This window comes from Pan troglodytes, chromosome 7, assembly GCF_028858775.2.
Source record: "Pan troglodytes isolate AG18354 chromosome 7, NHGRI_mPanTro3-v2.0_pri, whole genome shotgun sequence".
Taxonomy (NCBI): domain Eukaryota; kingdom Metazoa; phylum Chordata; class Mammalia; order Primates; family Hominidae; genus Pan; species Pan troglodytes.
This window is the reverse complement of record NC_072405.2, coordinates 34,705,140-34,730,517: the sequence shown is the minus strand read 5'-3', so window position 1 is coordinate 34,730,517 and position 25,378 is coordinate 34,705,140. Positions and strand designations below refer to the sequence as shown.

General features: G+C 37.0%; 1 protein-coding gene across 4 annotated transcripts in view; it reads right to left on the bottom strand.

Annotated features, from left to right (window-relative positions):
* Positions 1-227: 227 nt before the first annotated feature.
* The window catches only part of PPP2R2A (protein phosphatase 2 regulatory subunit Balpha), an 80,216-nt gene continuing 55,065 nt past the window's right edge, over positions 228-25,378 (bottom strand). For all 4 annotated transcript variants that reach the window (XM_016959251.3, XM_016959253.3, XM_063816249.1 and 1 more), the window contains 7 exons: positions 16,663-16,828; positions 11,032-11,144; positions 10,162-10,339; positions 8,520-8,684; positions 7,471-7,640; positions 4,962-5,053; positions 228-1,223 (listed from right to left, as the gene is read on the bottom strand). In XM_016959251.3, coding sequence (XP_016814740.1) covers positions 944-1,223; positions 4,962-5,053; positions 7,471-7,640; positions 8,520-8,684; positions 10,162-10,339; positions 11,032-11,144; positions 16,663-16,828 — 1,164 coding nt within the window. In that variant the 3' untranslated portion in view covers positions 228-943. The remainder of the gene's footprint in view (positions 1,224-4,961; positions 5,054-7,470; positions 7,641-8,519; positions 8,685-10,161; positions 10,340-11,031; positions 11,145-16,662; positions 16,829-25,378) is intronic.

Here is a 25,378-nt window from a genome sequence, read left to right as displayed (position 1 = left end):
AGTAGCATTTATAGATTGTGAAATCCTTAATAAAACCAATATATATTCAAAATATGTTCATAGAGAACCAATACCTCTCCTCCTGCATGTAAAAGAACACTTGTTAAAAATAATTAACAAAAATACCAATAAACAATGAAAACCCATTTTGTTTCACTGTGCCCAAAGGTATGACACAAAATATTGGCTACAAGAGGTAGGTTAAAAAGAAAAAGAAAACCAGATTCTCCATTCTTTGTCACTTTTATTCAGTAGTAGGTTTTTTTCCTTATTTTCAGTGCCAGACACGGCGAGGAGTGATTACAGCCAACTGTTACTAAAACATTTGTTCGCAACATATACCCCCTTTATACCACTGACCCCAAACTCACTCATTTTGTGTGCTTTCATTCTTTCTTTTTTTAATATACCACCACCAAGACCGGGTGGAGGGGGCAAGGGTAAGAGATGAAGGGGAGCAGTCCAGGAGGCCAGAAGAGGAGGAATGCTACAAGCCACAGTAAGAATGAGCTGTATTTAATTTAAAAAAAGGGGGAAGGGGTGTACCCCACAAATGATACAGTAATGAGGATACACAATTAAATCCCATAGCATGACTGAAGGCTTTCACTGTGTTTGACGTCATCACAATGGAAGGCATAAAAAGTGGAGTAAATCAATGTTGATACAGTCCAATCTAGTCCATTAGGCAAGATGGTGCAAGAAGTCATTTAAATTAAAAGTGCCCTACCCTTACCTAAATGGCTAGCAGACATGGAGAACACCACAGTGATGAATCCACAGAGCTTTCTCCATGTAGCTATAACAATGTGTTGTCGAATGGCACACTGTCAAACACTGGAAAGGGGCGCCACAATGGACCTCTCTCTTTTATAGGAACGAATGCTAGATTCAACTATCTCAACTAAGCAGGAAGTGGGTTCTTCTGCTAGGAATGCCAACCCTAATTCACTTTGTCTTGAAATATATACAGATTGTTTGTAGTAGCTACGGCAATGATATTTTCCTTGGGGTGCCAGGCTGTGTGAAGGATTTTCTTATTGAAGTCTAGGCTGTCAACACTTATTTCATCTTTCTTTCGCTTGCCACTTGCACAGACTTTGCGAGGCTTCAGAACTGTGCGAGGCTTATTGTTTTCCCGCGATGCTTCTAGGGTTATGTCTCGCTTTGTGTTTCTGTCAAACATTCTGAAGAAATTATTGTAAGATCCAGTCATGACAACACTGTGAAAATAGATAGTACACTCAGTCAAACAAGCAGAACAAGAAATTGTTTTCAAGTAAAATGATTCAGCAATTAAACCATAGGAAGCTACTTCAAAAGCAGATTTAAACTAAGGGACAGGGGCTGTTGACATCAACTCAATCACTAGAATAAACCAGAAATACGGTACTAATTAACTGGGTTTTCTGCTTATTCTTTTTATGGCTACCAAAACTATCAGCAAAGTTGACAGCATCCTCAAGTAAAACTTCTTAGGAGTGCAGAATTACCGTTGTTAAGTATTTTTGCAACTACGGGCTATGTGATCAACCAGGCCAGCCAGTTTCTCAAAGGAGCAACTATCTGTGGAACTCACAGGTTCTAAAACAAAAGAACCCCGCATGAAGTAGCTGTAGCTGTTCACAAGAAACCAATGCTTTATCTTATGATTTACATTTTTTGGGCCGGGCGCAGCGGCTCACGCCTGTAATCCCAGCACTTTGGGAGGCCAAGGTGGGCAGATCACGACGTCAGGAGATCGAGACCATTCTGGCTAACACGGTGAAACCCGGTCTCTACTAAAAATACAAAAAAAATTAGCCTGGCGTGGTGGCAGGCGCCTGTAGTCCCAACTACTCGGGAGGCTGAGGCAGGAGAATGGTGTGAACCCGGGAGGCGGAGCTTGCAGTGAGCCAAGATCGCGCCACTGCACTCCAGCCTGGGCAACCGAGCAAGACTCCGTCTCGGAAAAAAAAAAAAAAATTAGCTGGGTGTAGTGGCACGTGCCTGTAGTCCCAGCTACTCAGGAGGCTGAGGCAGGAGAATCCCTTGAACCCGGGAGGCGGAGGTTGCACTGAGCCAAGATTGTGCCACTGCACTCCAGCCTGGGTGACAGAGTGAGACTCTGTCTCATAAATAAATAATCTTCTCAGGGTATTGTCTGGTTCAGATAATCACATTTAATAAATGCTTATGTTATAATCTGCTCCTGAGAATATTAAGTGGTACATAATATATGTGTGTGTGTGTGTGTGTGTGTGTATAATTTTTTTTTTTTTTTGAGACGGAGTCTCGCTCTGTCGCCCAGGCTGGAGTGCAGTGGTGCGATCTCGGCTCACTGCAAGCTCTGCCTCCTGGGTTCATGCCATTCTTCTGCCTCAGCCTCCTGAGTAGCTGGGACTACAGACGTCCGCCACCACACCCGGCTAATTTTTTTTGTATTTTCAGTAGAGACAGGGTTTCACCACGTTAGCCAGGATGGTCTCAATCTCCTGACCTCATGATCCGCCTGCCTTGGCCTCCCAAAGTGCTGGGATTACAGGCGTGAGCCACCGTGCCCGGCCTATATATATGTATTTTTCAAGACAGGGTTTCACTCTGTCACCCGGGTTGAAATGTGGTGGCACAATCACAGCTCACCGCAACCACAACCTCAACCTCCTGGGCTCAAGCAGTCCTTGCACTTCAGTGTCCTGAGTAGCTGTGACTATAGGCATATGCTGCCATGTCCAGATAATTTTTAAATATTTTGTAGAGACAGGGTCTTGCTATGTTGCCCAGGCTGTAATATTTTCTTAACAGAACATCATTTTACTTTTACCACTGAGAACATTTTAAGCAAATATTTATAAAAGTATCAGTTTAAAGGGGTGGCAAAATTTTTAAACTGCCCAAGACACTTCCTTGTCACTTCTATTTGCCACCCATTACTGCTCGACATTTATTAAGTATCCTCACAAACAAAACTTCGTAAGTTTGAAGCTCTTCATTTGGAAAGGGTCTGCTACCGCTGCTTACCAATGGTTCAAATTATTATTGTAAATAAGGATTACAGGATACTGGGGAATTGTTCAAAGTAATACTTACATACAAAGGTCACCTACTGAGTACATATTATTATCTATTTAGTAATGTCAATTCCCAAAGGACACTTGACCACAACTTTAATCAAACTCAAGGTAATGCATGCCCCTGAAGATGACAAAACTGTATTTCTTTAAAAATGGCTTGTGTAATTTAGATTGACATCCCCATATCATCTGAGTTTGTGTGGTTTTAATGGATTAGGACACCTAGGCTGTGGCTACTTGAAACTTTAAAAAGGTATCATTAGGCCAGCATTTCTGTGGTATTCCTGCCAAAAATGTATAGCCTGAATCTAATCATGAGGCAACATTCTATAAAATAACTGGCCTGTGTTCTTCAAAATGCCAAGGTCACGAAAGACAAGGAGAGACTGAGGAACTGTTTCAGAATAAAGGAGACTAACAAGAGATGACAACTAAATGTTGGATACTGAACCAGACTGACTTTGTTCTGCGCCATAAAGGACACAGTTACAGTAACTGGTGAGTTTCAGTGGGTCTCCGGATTAGATGGCAGTACTGCATCGCTGTGAATGTTGCTTTGGATGCTGCACTGTCACTACGTTGGAAAGTGTTTTTGTCAGGAAATACTCATTCAAGAATTTAGGGTTATGGGCATCACATCTGGAGTAAATGGAATAAATTCCCATGTGGCACACAAGTTGCATGTGAGCACATGCGCACGTACCTATGTGGACAAATATAGCTATAAATAAACAGAGAATAGAACACATGATACAGCAAACAGCAACAGGGGAACCTGGGTCAAGGCCAGCCAAGAGTTCTTTGTGTTATTCTAACAAATTTTCTCTAAGTTTGAAATAGTTAAAAAAAATTTTTTAATATTAAGGAAAACAAATAGTTTTTTTCTGATAATAGAACATAAAACTGCTAATTATCTGCTTAAATACAATGAAAAACTGGTTGTAGCTGTGCGCCACACCCTATTTCAGTATCTCTTTACTCTTCAAATTTGTTAATCTTTTTTTTCTTCTTCCCTTTCCTTCTTTCTTCTTGATGCCTCAGGTTTAGTAGTGGCACTCAAAGGCAATGTTTGCTATTAGCAGAACTCTAGGTTTACTAGTCCTTATGTCAAAAATCAGATAATTTTAAAAGCCAGATGAAAGAAAACATTCTATAAGTTCTATTATCCTCTGTAACACACAACACCATGAAACCGGAATCATATTAAGCTCTGTGATAAAACTGTTGTTAAAGTATCTCTGATTACTTTAAATGTCAGTCTAATTCCAAAATTATGTTTTACTACTTTCTGTTCTACTGGAACATAGTGGCAAACAGACAACTAAAAGACTCAAAGTAAGACTTATTTTATCTTTAAATAATGGGTAACATTTTACTAAAAATGAATACGAAAAAGGAATTACACTACGGCAAAACTGGAAATTATAAAAAGCAAAGGATAACTACTAAAATTTTAACCATATATATTATGGTTAACATCATACATAACATACATATGAAAGACCACTTCTATGAGGTGTTAATGTAGCATCTGGAAAACCTGGTGTTTCTAACAATCCAAATGAATTATCTGCCGCCTGAATGTTTCTGAAACAGTTTAATGGAAGAATAACAACCAAGCTGAAGCTTCACCGTTTTAATGGTTAGCATGTCAGAAATGTGATCTGGTTCATAAAAGAAAAAAAATTCTAGACATTTAAATAATTTAGATTACCTAGAATTTGTGTACTTTTATATTTACTAGTGAAATACAATGCTTTAATTTTTTATCTACCAGTACTGCTGTGCTATATCTAAAATTACTAAATTTATTTCAAGGAATCCCTAGAGACGAAGTTAGGACCTGGAATGAAATAGTTGTTTCTTTTCTTTAATAAAATTCATATTTGAGAGGTTTGACTTAATTACCTGTCAGATCCATTCCAACAACATTCAAATTTGTCAAATATGCAGTCATTTTCATACAGTGAACAGAGTTTACTTCTGAGGTATTCATGCACCTGGGGGAAAAATACAAATATACTGCACTGAAATTAGGAAAATGATTTAACAAGTCCATATCTTTAAAAAGAAAAAAAGGGCATATACAGACACATACACACACCTTTTAAACCTATTAAGCTCAATCTTCTCAGTAACAATAAAGGCATTTTGTCCTTTTACAAAACACACAAGCCCTTCAGGGAGGTACATTTTCCTACTGGTATGACAAAGGAAAACTCCATTCTGGGCATGGCACACATAGCCTTTATAAGCCTGAATAAAACATTCAGGCCAAAAACACTTGAAAATGGCACAGTTAAGAGACTAATAAAAGAACATTACAGCAATATCTGAATATCACTATTCTTGGCTTTCAGTCCATTAACTACTGATAACAACACTGAAACTGTGCCTATTTCTTTCTTAAATACCATTTTCTGGGCATAAATTTAACTGAAGCCTATATTTTCCATTATAAATGCACATGTATGCATAGCGTAACCATGCCTTGGTTTGGTGATAAATTATATGGTTATTCTGGGCATATATTATTAAAAATTTGATAGTATCATATTATACAATGTCAAAAGCTAACAAAGCTGTGCCTGTTTTTTGAATTATATAATTCTGTATTTACTAATATGTCAAAGGATAAACTAGAAATCCCATATTTAAAGTCTGAGAAATATGACATATTTCAACATTAATATTAATTACAAACAAAAGTTCCAAAGTATTTGTTGTAACTCAAAGGAAAAAAGGAAGTGTCTATATTTCACCATCTCTTTTTAAGGAGCTACTTAAGGAGAAATGACAGAAATGAGTCGGTACCTTCTAAATGCTTAGAATTCTCTATTTTATATGAAACAATCTAAACTTATTTTCAGTGTCTATTTTAACTTTAAATATAGTGGAATGATTCAGGCCATGTCTCTGTGACATTAAGTGAAAATCTGTAATACAGAGGAATAGCAACTCATGTGGGGTTAGGATCAAAAGTGAGCATGTAACACAAAAAAATCAGTAAGAAAAAAATACTCTTCAATCACACAAAACTTGGCAAGATGCTGGTACAAATTCAATAAAAATAGTTTTATCTATATATGATACATTTGCCTATAATGTGACTACTTTTAATCACTACTCCAACTGTTTATAAGTAGAAAAGTAGCAAATCAGGTAAAATTAGGTAGATTATCATAATTTAGCAACATTTTAGAATGCACATTATAGAGTTTCTCACTATACATCAGTATGAAGCTAAGCTTCAAATCAATTCTTCTCAATGGGAATGAAATGATGGTGAGGGTAACTAGGAGATATATCAATCTTGGCAGTTACACAAATAGAAGTCTTTTTTCAGTATACACGAGGGATGGGTTCCAAGAACCCCAGGTATACCCAAATCTGCAGTTAGCCCTGCGGAACCCACACGTGAAGTTTTGGCCCTCCATATATTTGAGGGGTTTGCATCCCTCAAATATTGTATTTTCAAATGTGCATTGGTTGAACAAAACAAAAAAAAACCTGTGTATGAGTGAACCCATGCAGTTCAAATCCATGTTGCTCAATAGTGAACTATACTTTGAAAAGCAAAGCAGTATTTTGTCTTTTGTTTCAGTGCAGTATTTATTTTGAAATTTCACGTATCAAAAACAATCTTGGTTTATGTTTGTCAGAGGATTTAAAGTTTGAGAAACATACTTCCCAGTCTATTGAGAATATATAACATAAAGAAAGTATATGTATAAATTAGAGTTAAGTGATTTCAACACTGCAGTCTAGGGCCTAGCACAGGTTTGTGCTGTCCCACACCCTGTTCCAGGCTGTGTACTTCATTCTCTTCTGTTTGATGTAGTGGACACGGATAAACAGTAGTGGCTGGCTGATAAGAGAATCAAGAACTGACATCCAACAACGGATAGGCAACTCCTAAAGCCATCTGCTACGGCTTTCAAGCCCTTTCCTTTAGCTGAAGACAACAGTTATCTGCCAAAAGGCAGAACACCAGTCCATTTGACTTGGCACACCAAATTTAATCTCTAGTTCAACTACTCCCACAACCTGAGCAGGTGCACCTCTACTAAGGACTGGCCACTTTCCCCAATCCTCTTCCTGTCCAGACCTCAATGAAGGGTGCTCTTCCATCCTCACTTTAAATGTACATAGTGGCAGAAAAAAAAACAATGTCAATACTGAACCAAATGGGTAGCAAAATCACACTTTAACTGCAAAACTCAAGAGACAACACAACCTATGTAAGTTTATATACATTTAACATAAGGAAGAGCAACATACTCATAGATCTCTGTGGGAAAAGGCCTAATGGTGAACAAACACCATACAGGGATTAAAACCTAGTAACAAAATCCTTCTCTATAAACACTTCAAAGTAAACAGGGTATATGCTCATTGAAAGAAAAAACTCAAATACCTGGTATGTTTCCACAGGCCTGTTTTCCATATTTAAGTCCCAAATTTTGACTGACAAATAGTCTCTAGTCATCATATATCGACCACTATGGCTGAATTTTACATCCGAAATAGAGGAGATGATTTCGGAAAAAAATGACCTGTTACTGGGATCTTCAGGTTCTTCAAACACTAAAAACAAAACAAAACAACACAAAAAGGGCAAGGTGTACAATATTCTGGCTTGGACAAAGCATTTCCTAAACAACCATTCACAAACTCCCTACAAGTGAGGTAAAATGCCAGGCTAATAAAGAACTGAAAAACATCTCTCTGGCTAGAATTCTCCTGAAAGCTTCTTAGTTTAATTGAATATTGAAGTTGAAGATGCAAAAGTATGCAGTATACTTCCAGTCATATGACTAATTTAGAACCAGACTCACCTGGGACTTCTGACTTCAGTGCACCAGGTTTATTGGTATTATTCCTGCAATATGCCTCACTGACTGCCTATATCATCACCATGAGAAACACACCATCCTCGCCCATCCCAAATTCATACCAGGATTTTATTTTCTAGTAGCCAGGTAAAATTATTTTGGTAACAGGCATGTATCAATTTTCATGAGTTAATATTCAACAAGACAAGAATATTGTATCCTGAAGTTTTTAAACCAAAGTTTTTTTGTTTTTGTTTTTGTTTTTTTTAAGCCAAGGAAACCTCAGAAGAAATCTTCCTAGGAAGCTCAAAGTAGGAAGGGAGGATGGGAAAGAAAGGAACAGCTCTACTTCAATACAAGGTTACAGAGCCCAACCGCAAGTTACCAAAGAACAACAGCATTCCATGAGAGATATATTCCTTGGCAATCAATAGACATGCCCCCCAAGAGAGCTTTCAGGAATAACCTGGAATGCCTCATGAGGAGGTAGGCAGATTACCAAGGGCACACGTGGCTCTGGACACACGGGTTTAAGACTTTTAAACCTCTGTAATTGTACTTATCATGTCTGAGGCTTATTTCAGACAAACAGAATATGTAATCATTTTAAGGAAAGATACAATAAACTTACATTTAGAATGTCTATCACAGAGGGCAGATGCCCTCATGTCACATAGCCGAATAGTTCCTTTACTGCTGCTGTATACAAATGTGTTACAGCTGTTTGGATGAAATTCTGCTGCTGTAATCACCTCTGTTAGCTCTTCCATATTGGCAGGCTTGATATCCACAATGTCTAGATAACATTTTATTAAGGAATTTCCACTTAGAAAAAAGGGCAAATATAATTCTACATTTCTCAAACCTAAAACCCATTCATGGACCTAAGCAAAAATATTAATTCTGAATTGCACTCCACTGTTTTTATGAGTATAAATTCCAAAGGGATTAAAACTTTTTTTTTTAATTTTTATTTAGACGGAGTTTCACTCTGTCACCCAGGCTGGAGGGCAGTGGCACAATCTCGGCTCACTGCAGCCTCCGACTCCCAGGTTCAAGCGATTCTACTGCATCAGTCTCCAGAGAAGCTGGGATTACAGGCGCACACCACCACAACTAATTTTTTTTTTTTTGTATTTTTAGTACAGACGGGGTTTCACTATGTTGGCCAGGCTGGTCTCGAACTCCTGACCTCATGATCCATCCGCCTCGCCTCAGCCTCCCAAAGTGCTGGGATTACAGGCATGAGTCACTGTGCCCAGCCTCAATAGAATATTTTTATTTCTAATCTTAATCTAATCTTAATCTTTAATCTTTCTTTTTCTAATCTTTTTCTAATCTAATGATTAATCTTTTTCTAATCTTAAAATTAATCTTAATCTAATCTTAATCTTTCTAATCTTAATATCAATTAATATATATAAATCTATATATATATAAATCTATATATATATATATTTTTTGAGACAGAGTTTCACTCTTGTTGCCCAGGCTGGAGTGCAATGGCACAATCTCAGCTCACTGCAACCTCTATCTCCCAGGTTCAAGCAATTCTCCTAACTCAGCCTCCCATGTAGCTTAGATTACAGGCATGCGCCACCATGCCCGGCTAATGTTTTGTATTTTTAGGAGAGACGGGGTTTCACTATGTTGGCCAGGCTGGGTTTGAACTACTGACCTTAGGTGATCCACCCACCTTGACCTCCCAAAGTGCTGGGATTACAGGCTGAGTCACCGCAGCCAGGTGAGACTATTTTTACAATAAAAAATTCAAATACAGTAGTTCATACATTTGATTAGAAGAAAAAAAATTTTTTTAGAGACAGGGTGTTGCTCTGTCATCCAAGCTGGAGTGCAGAGGCACAATCAAGTTCACTGTAAACCTTGAACTCCTGGCCTCAAGTGATCTTCCCACCTCAGCCTCCCAAACCGCTGGGATTACAGGCATAAGCTACCATACACAGACCTCACAAATGTGATTTTTAAAACAAAAACCTAAATTATAAAAAATAATCCTATTTACATAGATACAATAGACAAATTCCTTAAAATTCCATGAATCCAATTTTAAATCAATACATTATGCCCTTTATGTTTAGCAAATAACTTTTTCCAGTATTTCATTACTCATCTACAAAGAAAAAAATAAGGTGCCATACATATATGTACACAGACTACAAAAAGCAATCAAATTCATTAGGAGAGATGAAATAAATCTAATATGGGCACAACATGCCTTCTTCACCAAACACCAAAGAAAACCAAATGGATACTAAAACTCCTGTCTGTAATTTCCAGATGCCAAAGATTAATCCGCAAATCATCTGCAGATAAATATGTTTCATAATCACTATTAATAGAAATTGAGTTGATGTGATATGTATGAGCATTGGCAAATATTCTTCGTGGACTGGCCTCAACCATTAGATCCATAGGCCTAAAGACTGGCACCTGTCAATAAGACACATGAAAAACAGAAATTACAAAAGGCTCAGTTTCAAATAGCAATTAAGATTCAGAAAACTTCATTATTTCAGTTTTTGAGAACATAAAATAGAACAATATTACATAGATTTAGTTTTAAAAAGCAACTGATGTTGATCCTTTCAAGTGCTGAAGAAAAAATGAACAATGTGGATAATATATCTTCTTTTACTGGTTGCAATACTATTAGAATTTGCAGTTCTTAGTTTCAATATTTTGCTTGAAAGACATGCCAAGCTAATAAATGTTTATGGTTCAGATTAAAGAGGCTAAAAAGAAAATTAACCCATAACATCTAATTCTTGGTATTTTTTAGCTACAACTAGAAGATTTGATCTGTATCTACTTTTTTGATTTCCAAAGAAAATTTATCTTGAAACTTGACCTTGTGATAGCTAACATGACAAACCAGAGATGAAGTCTGATGGCGTGAAATACTGTCTTGTGCTTGAGTCCTGCTTCTGTCCCTGGCCAAAGTGAGACCTCTATGTAGGTCAGTTTCTATGTTTAAATGAGTTACTCAATGTTCTACCTGATTACAGAATTATTGGGAAAGGGGAGATAGACTGTAATTATTCCTATTCAAGCTCTGCTCAGGATTTGGGCTATATAATATGAATACAAGCACTATCTGTGACATTTTTTTCTTATGTACTTACTCGTAGTGTAGTAACTGTAGTAGGATCTCTATACCTTCCATCTTCCTCTTTCAAGTTATACCCTTCTGGTCTTTTGTCCCTTTCACTGATTTTCCATAATTTTATTGTTTTATCTGGGAAGAAAATAAAGAAAAGTCCTTAACTGAAGAAGAAAAACATTTTAAGGCATTTAAAATATGCTATTTCACATTTCACGTAAAAGGATTCCACGAAAAAAAAAAAAAACCCTAATCTGAACTTATTAAAAAATTTCCTATTATCAGCTGAATAACATACACACATGGAAATAAAGTGCAAAGATTGGTGGCACTCATAAATTCCATGTGATAGTCAAATCAAGTCACAGACAGGTCTCTATCCCTGTCCCTTAAAAGTAATTAAAGCTAGAGGGAAAAACTTGATATGCATGTGTGGTGTATGCAAACACATATATGTCTGTACCTACATGTAAACATATACATGTTCAGTACTGAATTTTAAAAAATTTAAAGGGAACAATGAAGTTGATTAAGACTGCCTATTATGTAGAATCAAAATAGTAAAGCTGCTCTCCCTTGCTCCCACTTCTTAGCAGAGCCTATCAAAGATTCCACAGAGGCCTCCATAGGACTGGATGCCTCCTTTTTAAACCTTTCCCCTTCTTGTATCAGGGTTCAAAAGTAGGAAACAGGGCCTGAAGAAAACTGATTAAAAGCATACATCCCCAAGTCCTTCAAGAAGAAACCAAATTCCTAGGTATCAAGGATATATAAAATGGCATCTGTTTAAAAACAAACTTTTGTTTTACAATTAAGTTTAGATTTACAGAAAAGTTACAAGAATTGCAGTGTTCCATATATCCTTTACCCAGTTTCTTCTGTCAACATCTTACGCAACCATGGTACGTGTGTCAAAACTAAGACATCGACTTTGTATATTACTATTAACTACAGACTTCATTTGGAGATTTAACCAGGTTTTCCACTAATATTTCTTTTCTGTTCCAGAATTCAAACAACACTGCATTTAGTCATCAAGTTTCCTTAGTCTCTCTGCCTTTAAGTTTCTCAGGCTCTCCTTATTTTTCTTGATCTTGACAGTTTTGAGTAGTGGTGGTGAGGTACTTTGTAGAATATCCCTCAACTGGATTTGCCTGCTCTTTCCTCATGATCAGACTGGGACCATGGGTTTTTAGGAACAGAACAGAGAGATGAAGTGACTTCTCACAGCATTGTTCAAAGGGATACATGGTATCAACATGACTTACAGCTGGTGGTGTTAACTTGGGTCATTTGGTTAAGACAATGTTTGCCAGGCTTCTCCACTATACAATGACTCTTTCACCCTTGCCATATTCTGTTCTTTGGAAGTGAGTCACTAAATCCAGCCTGTACTTAAAGGGAGAAATAAGTTATACTCCCTGTAGGGAAGAGTATGTATCCACGTCTTATTTAGAATTCTCCTGCAGGAAGCATCCCTGCTCTCCATGTATCCATTCAATTGTTTATTTGTATCACTATAGGCTCATGCATGTTGATTTAAAACTGTTATAATTGTATAACAGTTTTTCTTATAGAAAAGCATACATTCCTAATGATCTTTCATAAGCAAAATGGTGTAACAAAATTGTTTATAACAGTATATAAAGCCATTTTATAAAAACAGTTAAAAACAACTCAGAGAGATGCCAGTGACTCTAGCCTGGCAGTCTCTGTATCGTATAGAAGAATGATAGTTGCCCCTAAGGATGCCCTTCCCAATGATGAAGTGTAAACAGAGAAAAACTGCTAAATTTAATAATCTGTAATCTATTATTTCTTCTAAGCCCTATGTGACCTTGCTTATAATTTTCTTGTTCAGTCATACAGATTTTCTATGTGTTATTTAGTTTATATATGTATACGATTTATAGATAGATATGAGCCTAGCCTAAATCTGTATTCTGAGAAGTATTTGTTCTAAATACTTGCAAAGTATTTGTGATGAGGATGACAACACCCCCGCCCCCTGGTCCAGTTGTCTTGTGGCCTGTTTAAATCCATCCTCCTTATTAAAGATCCAAATAAAGAAACCACAATGTATTTATGAAACTTTCAGATGAGATAAAATTAGTTTGTGGTGCCTAATAGTGTTTACAGGAAGAAAGCTCTTTAAAAAATGTTTTTTCCTTAACACAAACACAGGACACATATGAATTAGGATACATTTTTCAGTAAGGTGGGGACAAGGCAGGCAGGAAATAAATCAGTATGTTAATAAATATGACAAATTTTTAAAAAATCAGAATCCTTATGTTCTACAGCAGTGATATTTTATTACCTGGAGTTTTTGGCCCGTAAGACAAAGTATGTGAGAATAATCAAACTCCATAAAACTGTATGTGAGATTATGTAAAAACACAGTTTTCAGTGGAGATGTTATTAGATTCTCAAGATCTGTTCCTTCCAAAACGACCACACTGTGGTGTTCCCCTGAATTATCAACACTAATAACTAAAGCATTGGAGAAACTGCAGAAGAACAGAGTTCCTCTCACCACAAGCAGAAGGTATGAGCAGGGAAAACCACACTGCCGTTTCCTTTGTGGGAATGCAGCTTTATGTAAGACCCTAAAAAACTTATCAAGAAGTTGTTAAGACACATCCTATTTATGAGTGAACTTTACATTATTCATATATGTAAGACTCATGGTTGACAGGTCAGTTTCATGTTTTCTGCAATGTAGAGGAATTAATGAGAATTCAGAGGAGCAAAAGAAGATTAAAGAGAATTAAAATGCTTGAAGGAACATTAAATTAACTCAAGTTATAAGGTGACTATGACGTCCTTTAAGTAAAAATGATCTGGGAAACCCAGTTCACATAATGATCATGGAAAGCCAATGCAAATATTTTTATAAGATTAATTTTGGTTAATCAAACCTGGAAAGTTTGGTACTATTTTCCACCATTCTCCCACAGAGATAGTTTTTATATAGACCCATTATATTGGGGGGGGGGTGTTACTATGCTCACAGAAAAAACTCACAGAGAAAAATACACAAAATAATATAAAAGATATCACTCAGAATCAACAGATGTTGACATTTTTCTCTAAGTTTCCTTCTTTCCAAATAGTTTTTCAGATATAGTTCAAGTCCTACTCCTCCCATCCTTTTCCCATCATACCCAGACACAACAGTTCATATGATTCTCATAATCTGCTTTATCCTTCCACATTGGACTCTATTATTAAGCATTTTTAGCATTAAAAAATGCAGCCCCCAGTTAGCTGTATTTTACTTAGTATTAAGAAACAAAAGACAAAAATCTACAATGCATTCTCTAATGTCTTTAAATAAGATTTAATCCACAGACGTTGTAATCGGATTTGCTTCGAAATAACACTGAGGAGGAGGGGAAGGGGAAAGATCCGAGACACAAATTAGCCATGAACTGTGGAGTGTCAGAAGTGGATGATGAGCATGCAGGGCTTCATTATACTATTCTCTTGACCTCAGCCTACATTTAAAAAGTTCTCTTTATAAGAAAGCTGATGTAGCCCTATAAGAAATAAACTGCCATAAAAATATTCCAATATATAAAATGTTAACAACACATTTCCCTAGGAACATTTACTTCTAAAAGTAGAAATTATATAAATGGTTTAATTATGTATCATCTGATGCCAAAGAACAGTGTCTAAAATATTTGAAGCTATTTGAAATAACTTAGTTTACCATATAAATTAAAACTGACCCAAGACTAGAAGCTAGCATATGACAGGAATAAACTGTTCCCTCCACCCATAGTGCTGTGAGTTACAGGCTTTAAATAGTTACTTCTGTTTATTTTTCTTCTAATAAGGACAAGAGAGGGGAATGCAGTCTATTGTGAAAACAGAGAAGGCAGAGGGTACGCATCTCAATGGACTGGCTGGGGAAAGCTTTCATGATCAGAAAAACGGGCACCCAGGAGGCGGCCAACGCTGATGGCCATCAGGCATTTGTGAACAGCATTTCTAAGAACTAATACTGTGGACGAGGGGCATCAATTAGATGGAGGAAGTGCTGAATTTCTTCCCCCATTTCATCCCCGAAGTCATTTAAGTATATATTCTGCAAATGTTTATGGTCTAGGTGTTAGAATTTGCTTTTTAAATTAATAGTGAGGGGATGAGAAAATAAGAGGTTCCCCTCACCCTAGCACCAACCTCAAAAAAGTTTTAATCACAAATTTTTATAGACTACGGCTGCCCAGAAACTAAAGTATCTCCTCAGTCACTCTAATGATTCCCTTTAGACTCAAGACCCCAACAAAGTCCAAACAATTCACAGGAAAAAGTTTTTCATAAGAACAAAGAGAAAGCACCCAACTCATCATAAAGGATTTCAAATTCTGGTAGAGTCATTACTAACTTTTTTTTTTTTTTGAGACGAGTCTCGCTCTGTCGCCTAGGCTGGAGGAGTGCAATGGCGCGATCTCGGCTCACTGCAAGCTCTGCCTCCCAGGTTCACCTCATTCTCCTGCCTCAGCACCCCCGCCCCAGTAGCTGGAACTACAGGCACCCGCCACCACACCCGGATAATTTTTTTGTATTTTTAGTAGAGACGCGGTTTCACCATGTTATTAGCCAGGATGGTCTCAATCTCCTGACCTCGTGATCCACCCGCCTCAGCCTCCTAAAGTGCTGGGATTACAGGCGTGAGCTACCGCGCCCGCCCTGTCATTACTAACTTTTAATCCTCACTCAACTTTTCCTGGGCCAGGCACAGTGGCTCACACGTGTAATCCCAGCACTTTGGGAGACTGAGCAGGGCAGACTGCTTGAGCCCAGGAATTCAAGACCAGCCTGGGCAACATAGGGAGACCCGGTCTCTACAAAAATGTTTTTAAAAAATTAGCCGGGTGTGGTGGCACACACCTGTGGTCCCAGCTACTCAGGAGACTGAGGTGGGGAGGTCGAGGCTGCAGTGAGCTGTGATTACACCAATGCACTTCAGCCTGGGCGACAGACATTGTCTCAAAAAACAACAAAAAATGTTCCCTTGGCAAGTAAACAGTAGGAGAGGAATCTCCTTCCAGCCATGTGGATTGCTGGGAAGAAGGCAATATGCTAATGGTGATCAAGTAAGAAAGTGCTCTCCTATAGCGTATCCTGGAATGGAGACCATCCTTTGAGTATTTTGTATCTGCAGTTTGAGATACTCTGTGTAGAGTTTAGAAACACTTAAAAAGGAGGAATAAATTAACATTTATTGAGCACTTGCACTCATGATGTATGTGAAGTTATTTAATATTCATAATAATACTATAATAAAAAATTGCTATCTCTAGTTTGCTGCTGAGGAAAATTCAATTCAGTGTTAGTAACCTGCCCAAGATTACGAGACTGAGAAATGGCAGAAATAGTACCTGACCTAAATCCAATGGTATAGCAGCCCATTCTTTTCACTACAAATTGGAGGTGTAGTAAACAAAAAATTGCTATCAGAGAATCTTTCAGAGAATCTAAAAACTGCAAGTGACAGTAAAAAAGTAGAGTTTACATTCTGTATAGAAAAACAAAAGTCCTTTTTACAAGTATCTCTGTTAAAGGATTCCTCTCCTAGGCTACAGGATATGTGCAACAGGTACACACAGTGGGCACATGGAAAGAAAATATGTATACTTACCATTGGTAGACAATAAAAACTGAGCAGCATTTTTCTGGGGTAACCACCTAATTTTGTTGATCTTTTCTTCTATTTCTAAACTTTTCAAGTAGTCAAACTCTGGTTCATGGCTCTGGAAGGTGCTGTAAACATTATATTCTCCTCTGCTATGAGACTGGATTTTGTTCTAAAATGAAAACAAAAATATATGGACCATTGTTGAAAAATATTTCAAAATAATCAAATATGTAATCAATTCCAAAGGACCCTGCACATTCTCGATACCCCATTAACTGTGTCTTTATACAATTACATTCTGTTTTTTATATTTCTAAAGGCCTTCAAGGATTAAATGAGAAAACTTAAGGGGGGAAAAGGCTAAATAAAGCTGAATAAATAAGCTCAATTCATTAGGGAAATAATGACATTAAATATGGATCAATTTGATTGCTAATTTACTCTTATGTATTTGATGGTATAGTCTATGAAAAAAACTGATGAAAAAAAACTGAGCACCCATAATAAGGAAGTTCATCTAAAAATAATGATAAAGCCTTGCCCAGAAAGAGCTAGATGAGGCACACCTTCTTCCTATGCCCACTTTAGGGTCAACTCCCTGATCTGTTATTTAATATGATGTATTGTCCTTTTCCTTTCTGCTGCCTGCCTTTTGGTTATTTCGCTGCTGAAAGCTTAAAAAAAGAGCTCTTATAAAAGGAGGGATACCATTTGACCCCTACCTCCCACCCCAAGACCACTGTTCCAGACAGCTTTGCTACCAATCAAGTCCATATTCAGCACTACCCAGCAATGGCCCCATGCACCCCCATCAACAACTGCTTACTCGCCTTAAATTCGCTTTCTCATCTTATGAACCTGGCACACACTGATGACTAATTTCATTTAGTATCACTTTGAAAAAATGTAATTTAAGCTATCTCATAAAGGGACTACTTTTGAACTACTCTGGTTAGCATTAATATCTCAGCAAAAGTGAGAATTATAATCATGTTCAGAATTTCATCTTTTGACCTATTATCACACGATTAAAAACATTTTTATAAAAAAATGTGAAAGTCTAGTTCAAAGAACCACCTATGGAAAAAGTTTAAGTAAAAAATAGAATGAGATATTATTGACAGTCAACTATTTTAAGTAAAAGTGAGTTACCCAGTGAAATGTTTAGAACTTCTTGATAATAAAAACAGCCTATTACTATTCTCCATATCAAAAGGAAACTTCACTGAATCATCTTGAAAGTCTATGTTTTGGGTTGTTTTTTCCAGCAGCCTGATGATCTGGGTTGTTCATTCATGGATGGTTGTATTTGAACCCTTGGACAGCAGTATCAGTTATTAGACGGCAAGTCTGCCAATGTTAAGAATACATGTCCCACAAAACGATCCACATATCGGGGATACACAAGGGGTAAAAATCAGACTCAGAGCCTTGGTCTCATCACCATACCCATACACAAAATTAGACAGCCTATTCCATTAACATATATAAATACTCCAGTATCACTTTAAAGCTCCACAAATCTTTTACCTAAAATGACTCACCCAGTCTCACAAAGTTTATCATTATAGTCTACAAGGAAACCACAATACCATTAAGCAGGCAACTCGATTTTTAAAATAAATCCTGCATTTTAGACTGGTTTTTCATTTAACACTTAAAGAGACTATAATATATAGTACTATGTACACTAGGGCGTAGAGGGATAGACAGAATCCCCACATTCAAGTAACTTGTGTACGTCAAACTTTAGTCAAAGTAGAAACTGGTTATGGTCTACACAATTAAGGTAAGCAATATGAAGGGCCAAGGGCGAGCCACACATTGTATTTGATGAGTTAAGAAAAGCACAAAACAACAGAAATATTTTCTGAAACAGAACATGAACATCTTCCTGTAGACTGGTGGACAACAACACGGGTCTACTAAACATGGTATCTTACAGAATCCAAAAACAAAATCACAGAGGTATATGGCAGTTTCATGGACTGCAAGAAGCTCCATCTCTTTGCAACAGGAAATAAATTAATGTATCACCAAAGGAGAAAATTCTGTCTAAAAAGCTCAAGATGCCAGGCTGAGCACATGCATTAGCCTCCCCTCTCTCTGAAACTTTATTAAAATGATCATAACAGAACTTTTAAAAACAAGTCCACAGGACAAAGAGTAATGGCAGAAATGACAGCAGCAGTAACAAAACTGAAGAGGCTATAAAACAGATGGGTACAAGTGGTAACTGACAGTAGACCACAGAGAGCTGCAGCAGACTTTTCCTAACACTTTGGGAGGGGATGTTTACATTATAATGATCATGATAGCATTGTTCCCTGCACAAACAAAGTACAGTGAGCAAGCCTGAATAAGAAGACACATAACCGCATACTCAACACTGAGCCACTCAAATGAGAATGCATCAAAATCAAACACAATGTTTTTGTTTTAAAAACCTCTCCTACAGTCATACAGAATTGTGACACATCCTTCAACAATTCATACTGGCTTTACCTGCACGGCATTTTCACCTCCCTCTCTTTTCTTGCTTGCCTTTATGATCACTATGAGAATCATCTTCCTAACCATACGATCTATTTGCATGAAAGTTTCTACAGTAAGTTTAGATGTGCTTTATTCCCCAGCACCTATAACAGTACTTGGCACATATAACAGGCATTCAATAAAGACTTTCAAAGCAGGACTTAGAATGAGGTATGTCACATACTTTACATACATTACAAACACAGGACACAAAACCAAAATCACACATTTTCAACACAGATGCTAACAGAATTCACTAAAGGACATCATAACCAAGTTTTAAAGCAAAGTCATAAAGACTGTGTACTGGCATGAGGATACACCAATGTGCCAGTGAAACAGAACAGATGGCCCAGAAACAGGCCTAAATAATGACAAAGGTTGCCTTGCTGGGCAATGGGGAAAGGATGGTCTTTTCACTAAATGGTGTTAGGTTGACTATTCATAGGAAATAAAATGAAGCTCGACCCCTTCCCAAAACCACTCGTAAAGTGATTACAGATGAATAAGAGATATAAATGTGAAGGTACAATAATTAAGTTTTAGGATAACATGACCCAAGAGAACTTTTCTGCAATGATGGAAATAGTCTGTATCTGTGTTGTCCAGTATGGTTGCCACTAGTCATGTTGAGCACTAGGCACACACTGAACACCTAAAATGTGGCTACTGCAACTAAGGAAGTTAATTCTACAATTTATTTTTAATAATTTAAATTTATTTATTTACTTATTTATAAGGTAGTAAGGCTGACTTTAAAGAGGGCCATGGAGACAGGGACCACTGCAACAGGGTCTTGCAGTAGGGGAGAGAGAACAGACTCAACTCCCCATTAATCTGAATAGCCACATGGATCTAGTAGCTACAGTACGAGTCATACAGTTCTAAAAGATAACGGAAATGTCTTCCCTGGATTTTGGGGTTGAAAAGTATTTCTTATACAGGACAGAAAAACCAGTAACCCTAAGAAAAATACTGATCAACTGTATTATATTAATAATCTCTATTTATAAAAATATACTATTCAAAAAAATGAAAAGGCAAGTCGCAGAATGAAAAATACTTCTAACAAATGTGTGGGTTTTCTTGTTTTGTTTTGTTTTTTAAAAAAGATGAGGTCTTGCTATATTGCCCAGCCTGGTCTCAATTTCCTGGGCTCAAGTGATCCAACCAATTCAGCCTCCCAAAGTGCTAGGATTACAGGCGTGAGCCACTGCCCCTGGATCCTCCAACAAATGTAACTGAAAAAGAGTTCATCTACAAAAAGTGTAAAGAAAGTCTACAAATCAGTAAGAAAAATGACACACAACACAGAAAATTATAAGAGATTTCGATAGTCACTTCCAAAAGATAACATCCAAATAGCCAATAAACATACAAAAAGCAGCTCTGGCTAGGAGTGGCAGCTCATGCCTGTAATCCAACACTTTGGGAGGCCAAGACAGAGGATTGCTTGAGGTCAGGAGTTCAAGATCAGCAACACAGTGAGACCATAAAAAGAGAGAGAGAAAAAAAAAATTAGTCAAGTGTTGCAGTGCACGCCTGTAGTCTCAGCTACTGGGGAGGCTGAAGTGGGAAGGATCACTTGAGTCCAGAAGTTTGAGGCTACAGTGAGCTGTAAGCGCACCACTGCACACTCCAACCTGGGCAACACAGAAACACCCTGTCTCAAAACAACACAACAACTACTCAATCTCAATGTGAATCACAAGAGTAAGTACAAGGCCGGAAGTGATGTCTCATGCCTGTAATCCCAGCACTTTGGGAGACCGAGGCGGGCAGATCACCTAAGGTCGAGTTCGAGACCAGCCTGGCTAACACAGTGAAACTCTGTCTCTACTAAAAATACAAAAATTTAGCTGGGCATGGTGGTGCATGCCTGTAATCCCAGCTACTTGGGAGGCTGAGTCAGGAGAATCACTTGATGGGAGGAGGAGGTTGCAGTGAGCGAAGAGCACACCAACTGCATTCCAGCCTGGGTGACAAAGCAAGAAGACTTCGTCTCAAAAAAAAACAAACAGTAAATACAAACTTAATTCATACCCACAAAGTGTTAAATTTTAAAAGACCAATAATACAACACATAGCACTGGCAAAGATGTAGAACAGCCATAAAATTTATATACTGTTCACAAGAATAAAATTAGCAGAACTTTTTACTGTGATGTCTGCTAACAGTGAATGCCTACCCTATGGGCATAATATTTCTACTCATGATTGTACAGCAAAAAACATGAGTAAGAATGTTCACAGCAACATTACTCATAATGGATAAACTGTGGATTCCATCTATTCAAAGTTCTAAAACTGCAGGCCAAAATAATCGTTAATAAGACAGGCTCATAAAGGAGAGGAAGGGAAAAGAGAAGGGTTTGTGGAAGCGTGGGAAGTTCTATTTCTTGACCTAAATGTTTGCTATGTAATAATCTGCTAGTATTTTATGTACTTTTCAGTGTATATTTAAATAAAGATTTTAAAATATATACCACACATATGTTGCGGCCACTATGGAAAACAACGTGGAGATTCCTCAAAAAAGCTAAAAATAGAACTACACCATATAATCCAGCAATCCCACTTCTGGATTTTATCCCAAAGAACTGAAAATGGGACCTCAGAGAGGTGTTTGGACAGCCATGCCCATTACAGCTTTATTCTCAAGAGCCAAAAGGTGGAAGTAACCCAATCAATGGTTCCAACAGTCTCTTCGTCTCCCTAACTGGAAGGCAGTATTTCAACCTGAGAAAACATTGACAGTACATAAAACTAAACATTACAAAGTGATATGTACAACATGAGTCTCATTCTGTAAAACAAAACAAAAATCCCCAACAAAACACACACACATCTACCCACCCACCAAAACTAAGCAATATTATTTTCCCTTAAATGAACAAAAAATTAAAAATGTGATAATGACCATTGTTTTAGTGACAGAAAGGCAAAGTCACATACTACTGGTAGAAGTATAAACTGTTCCCACAAGCCACAAGTTTATTGAACCTTGTCACCTAAGTTATAAGATGGAGTATGTTCTTCCCAACTATTCAAGTGCCCCTTTCTACTCAATGGTTCCAACAGTCTCTTCATCTCCCTGACTGGGAGGCAATATTTCAACCTGAGAAAACATTGACAGTACATAAAACTAAACATTACAAAGTGATATGTACAACATGAGTCTCATTCTGTAAAACAAAACAAAAATCCCTGAGAAAACCACACATACATACACACACACAGGTCTTCATTCTTCATTCCTGTTATGGGATGGTTTTGATTTTATTCTTTGTGGAAATGATACACATTTTTCCTATTTTCTGCAATAAACATACTAAGAATAGTCAAGACTTAAAGGCAAACTTCTGAAAGAATTTCACTTAACATTTTTCAACAGCTACTTCTAAATATAAGTAACTCCATTGTGCTTTTACAGGCTGAGTATCCCTTATCCAAGATGCTTAGGACCAGAAGTGTTTCAGATTTCACATTTTTTTCCATATTTTGGAATATTTACATATTCATGATATTATCTTAGGGAGGGGACCCAAGTCTAAATACGAAATTCAGTGGTTTTGTATATACCTTATACATATAGCCTGAAAGTAATTTTATACAGCATTTTAATTAATTTTGTGCATGAAACAAAGTTTTGACTGTGACCCATCACATGAGGCCAGGGGAATTTTCCACTTGTGGTATCACATCAGCATTCAATAAGTCTCCAATTCTGGAATACTTTGGATTTTGGGTTAGGAATGCTCAACCTGTACTAACTTTCTCCTTCCTTAAATGAAACTCTGCAAAAATGTAGGAAATATTTACTTTGCTCCGTGGAAAAAATTTAAAAATTTAAGAAAATAATAAACGTATTTTACTTTGATCTCATATAGCAGAAAATAAATGAATATTTTTAAGCCTCCAAATAGAACCCTACTAAAACTTACTGTTTATTAATGTTCATCTTCTATATAGTGTAAGCAGTCATTTGTTTTATATTTTATAGCAGTATAAAAGTATTTTAAAAGAGTCAGTGTCTTGTGAAATGGGCATTCAGGGACAGTGGCAGAAATGGTACAAAACAAAATTAAATGATATCTGATAACTACTCTCAACACATTCAGAAAATATGGGGAACTTTCTAGAATAAAGCAAAATACAAGTCATTCGATGAAATAAACACAAGAGAAATCTCAAAACTTTCTCTAAACTAATGATAATGATAGTCATGGAGCACTTCAAGATTTTGCAAGGCCTTATTAAATTATGTTCAGTAAATTAATACTCATTCACTGAGTGCCTATTATGTACTATTCTAAGTGCAATTTGGAAGCGTATCAGTCACAATATCCTATCAAAAAAACAACAATATAGTGGGAGAGATATCTGAATGAAGGATACCTGGTTGAAACAATTAGAAAGTCAAATGAAGTAGCATTATTATTTGTCTATAAGATAGTCAAAATTTAAAGGAAATACATAAAATACAATTAATATAATGCTTTAAAACCTAAAGTTGTTAAAGTGCTTTCACTCAGATTATCAAACTAGCTAGAATATCTGTTCTAAACTATGCTACAGATTAAGTGATAAAGTTACATAGGAGGAATGCTTATTTATTCTACATTTTACACATTACTGAAAGGAATGGAAAAAAAAAAAAACCCTCCATGCACATGCGCGTGGACACACACAAACACCCCACATGAAAACTGTGCCTTGCTCAGATGCTAGCGCTCTTCCCCAGTTCTATCAACAACCAAGGAATGGAGGCAGATCTCAAGGCTCTCCAACCTTGTTTCTCTCAAAATGGAATTTCAATCTAACCTGGACCCTTAAGGAGTTGGTTTCTCTCTGAGAGAAGATTCAGATGAACCCTACCTGGTGTTAGATTAAAAAAAAAAAAAAAGATTCATTTTACTACTTGTGTCTCTTTCCCTTTGAAGTTCATAAAACATAACAATCCCCTGGATCACGTTTTCTTCATGTGTTAAATACAATTTATTCTCTCAGGACAGGATAACTTTGGGAATTTAATGCAAAAGCAACTAAAGTTCAAATATTAGTTTCTCTTCCAGATAAGGATCAAGTGCAAATTCTATCATTTAGAAACAACATGATGCAGGTAAATGCATGACACCCCGACATTTGAGGCGCCTGATTTCAGACTCTTCTCTGTGCCTCAAATTGGAGAAATAACAAATAAGATCGGATCAGATAGTCTTCAATGTCCTTTCCACTGGTAACATTCTAATAAGAAAGTCCTCCATACCCCTGATAAATTGACTACAGATGAAGTTCGCTAGAAAATTCCCCTTTGTAAAGGCACAAGTCAAATCCTTCTTAATAACTAGACACTAAGAAATATGCAACAACAACTATTCTGATCAAGTATTTACTTTGAAAGGCTATAGAGAGATATTTGAGAAAGAACCCAATTTCAATACATTTCAAAACCTATCTACACAACTCAACTGTAAGAAGGAACGAATAAAGTAGAAAGACGTTCATCATCCTTGAATAAGACTTTGAAAAGCTAAAATACAGTGAAGTCTAGACACAACTCTGCAGATGACTGATCTAATGTGCATTTTAAATCCATGTGAAAAAATTTCAATAAATAATGTAATAACCAGCTGGGTGTGGTGGCTCATGCCTATAATCCCAGCACTTTGGGAGGCCTAAGTGGGCAGATAACTTGAGGCCAGAAGTTTGAGACCAGCCCGGTCAGCATGGCAAAACCCTGCCTCTACTAAAAACACAAAAATTAACCAGGCATGGTGGTGCACGTCTGTAATCCCAGCTACTCGGGAGGCTGAGGCATAAGGATGACTTGAACCTGGGTGATGGAGGTTGCAGTGAGCTGAGATCATGCCACTGTACTCCAGCCAGAGTGACAGAGCGAGACTCTATAAAACTAAAATAAATAATAATAATAATAATAATAATAATAATAATAACCCGACTGGCAATCTGTGAATGGGTGGGGAAGGTGGAAGAGAAAAAAATCACTTCATCACATAATGTAGGGTAATAAAGTCTAACTAAATAATAAATTTAAAAGGGAACAAAAGAATGTTTAAATAATCTGTGGGCAGAAAAACAAAGTAAAATAAAATTTAAAGGCAGCCAATCAACAAAGCTGAAAAACATAATGCCTCGTGAGAAAAAGAGCTGATGCCGTCTC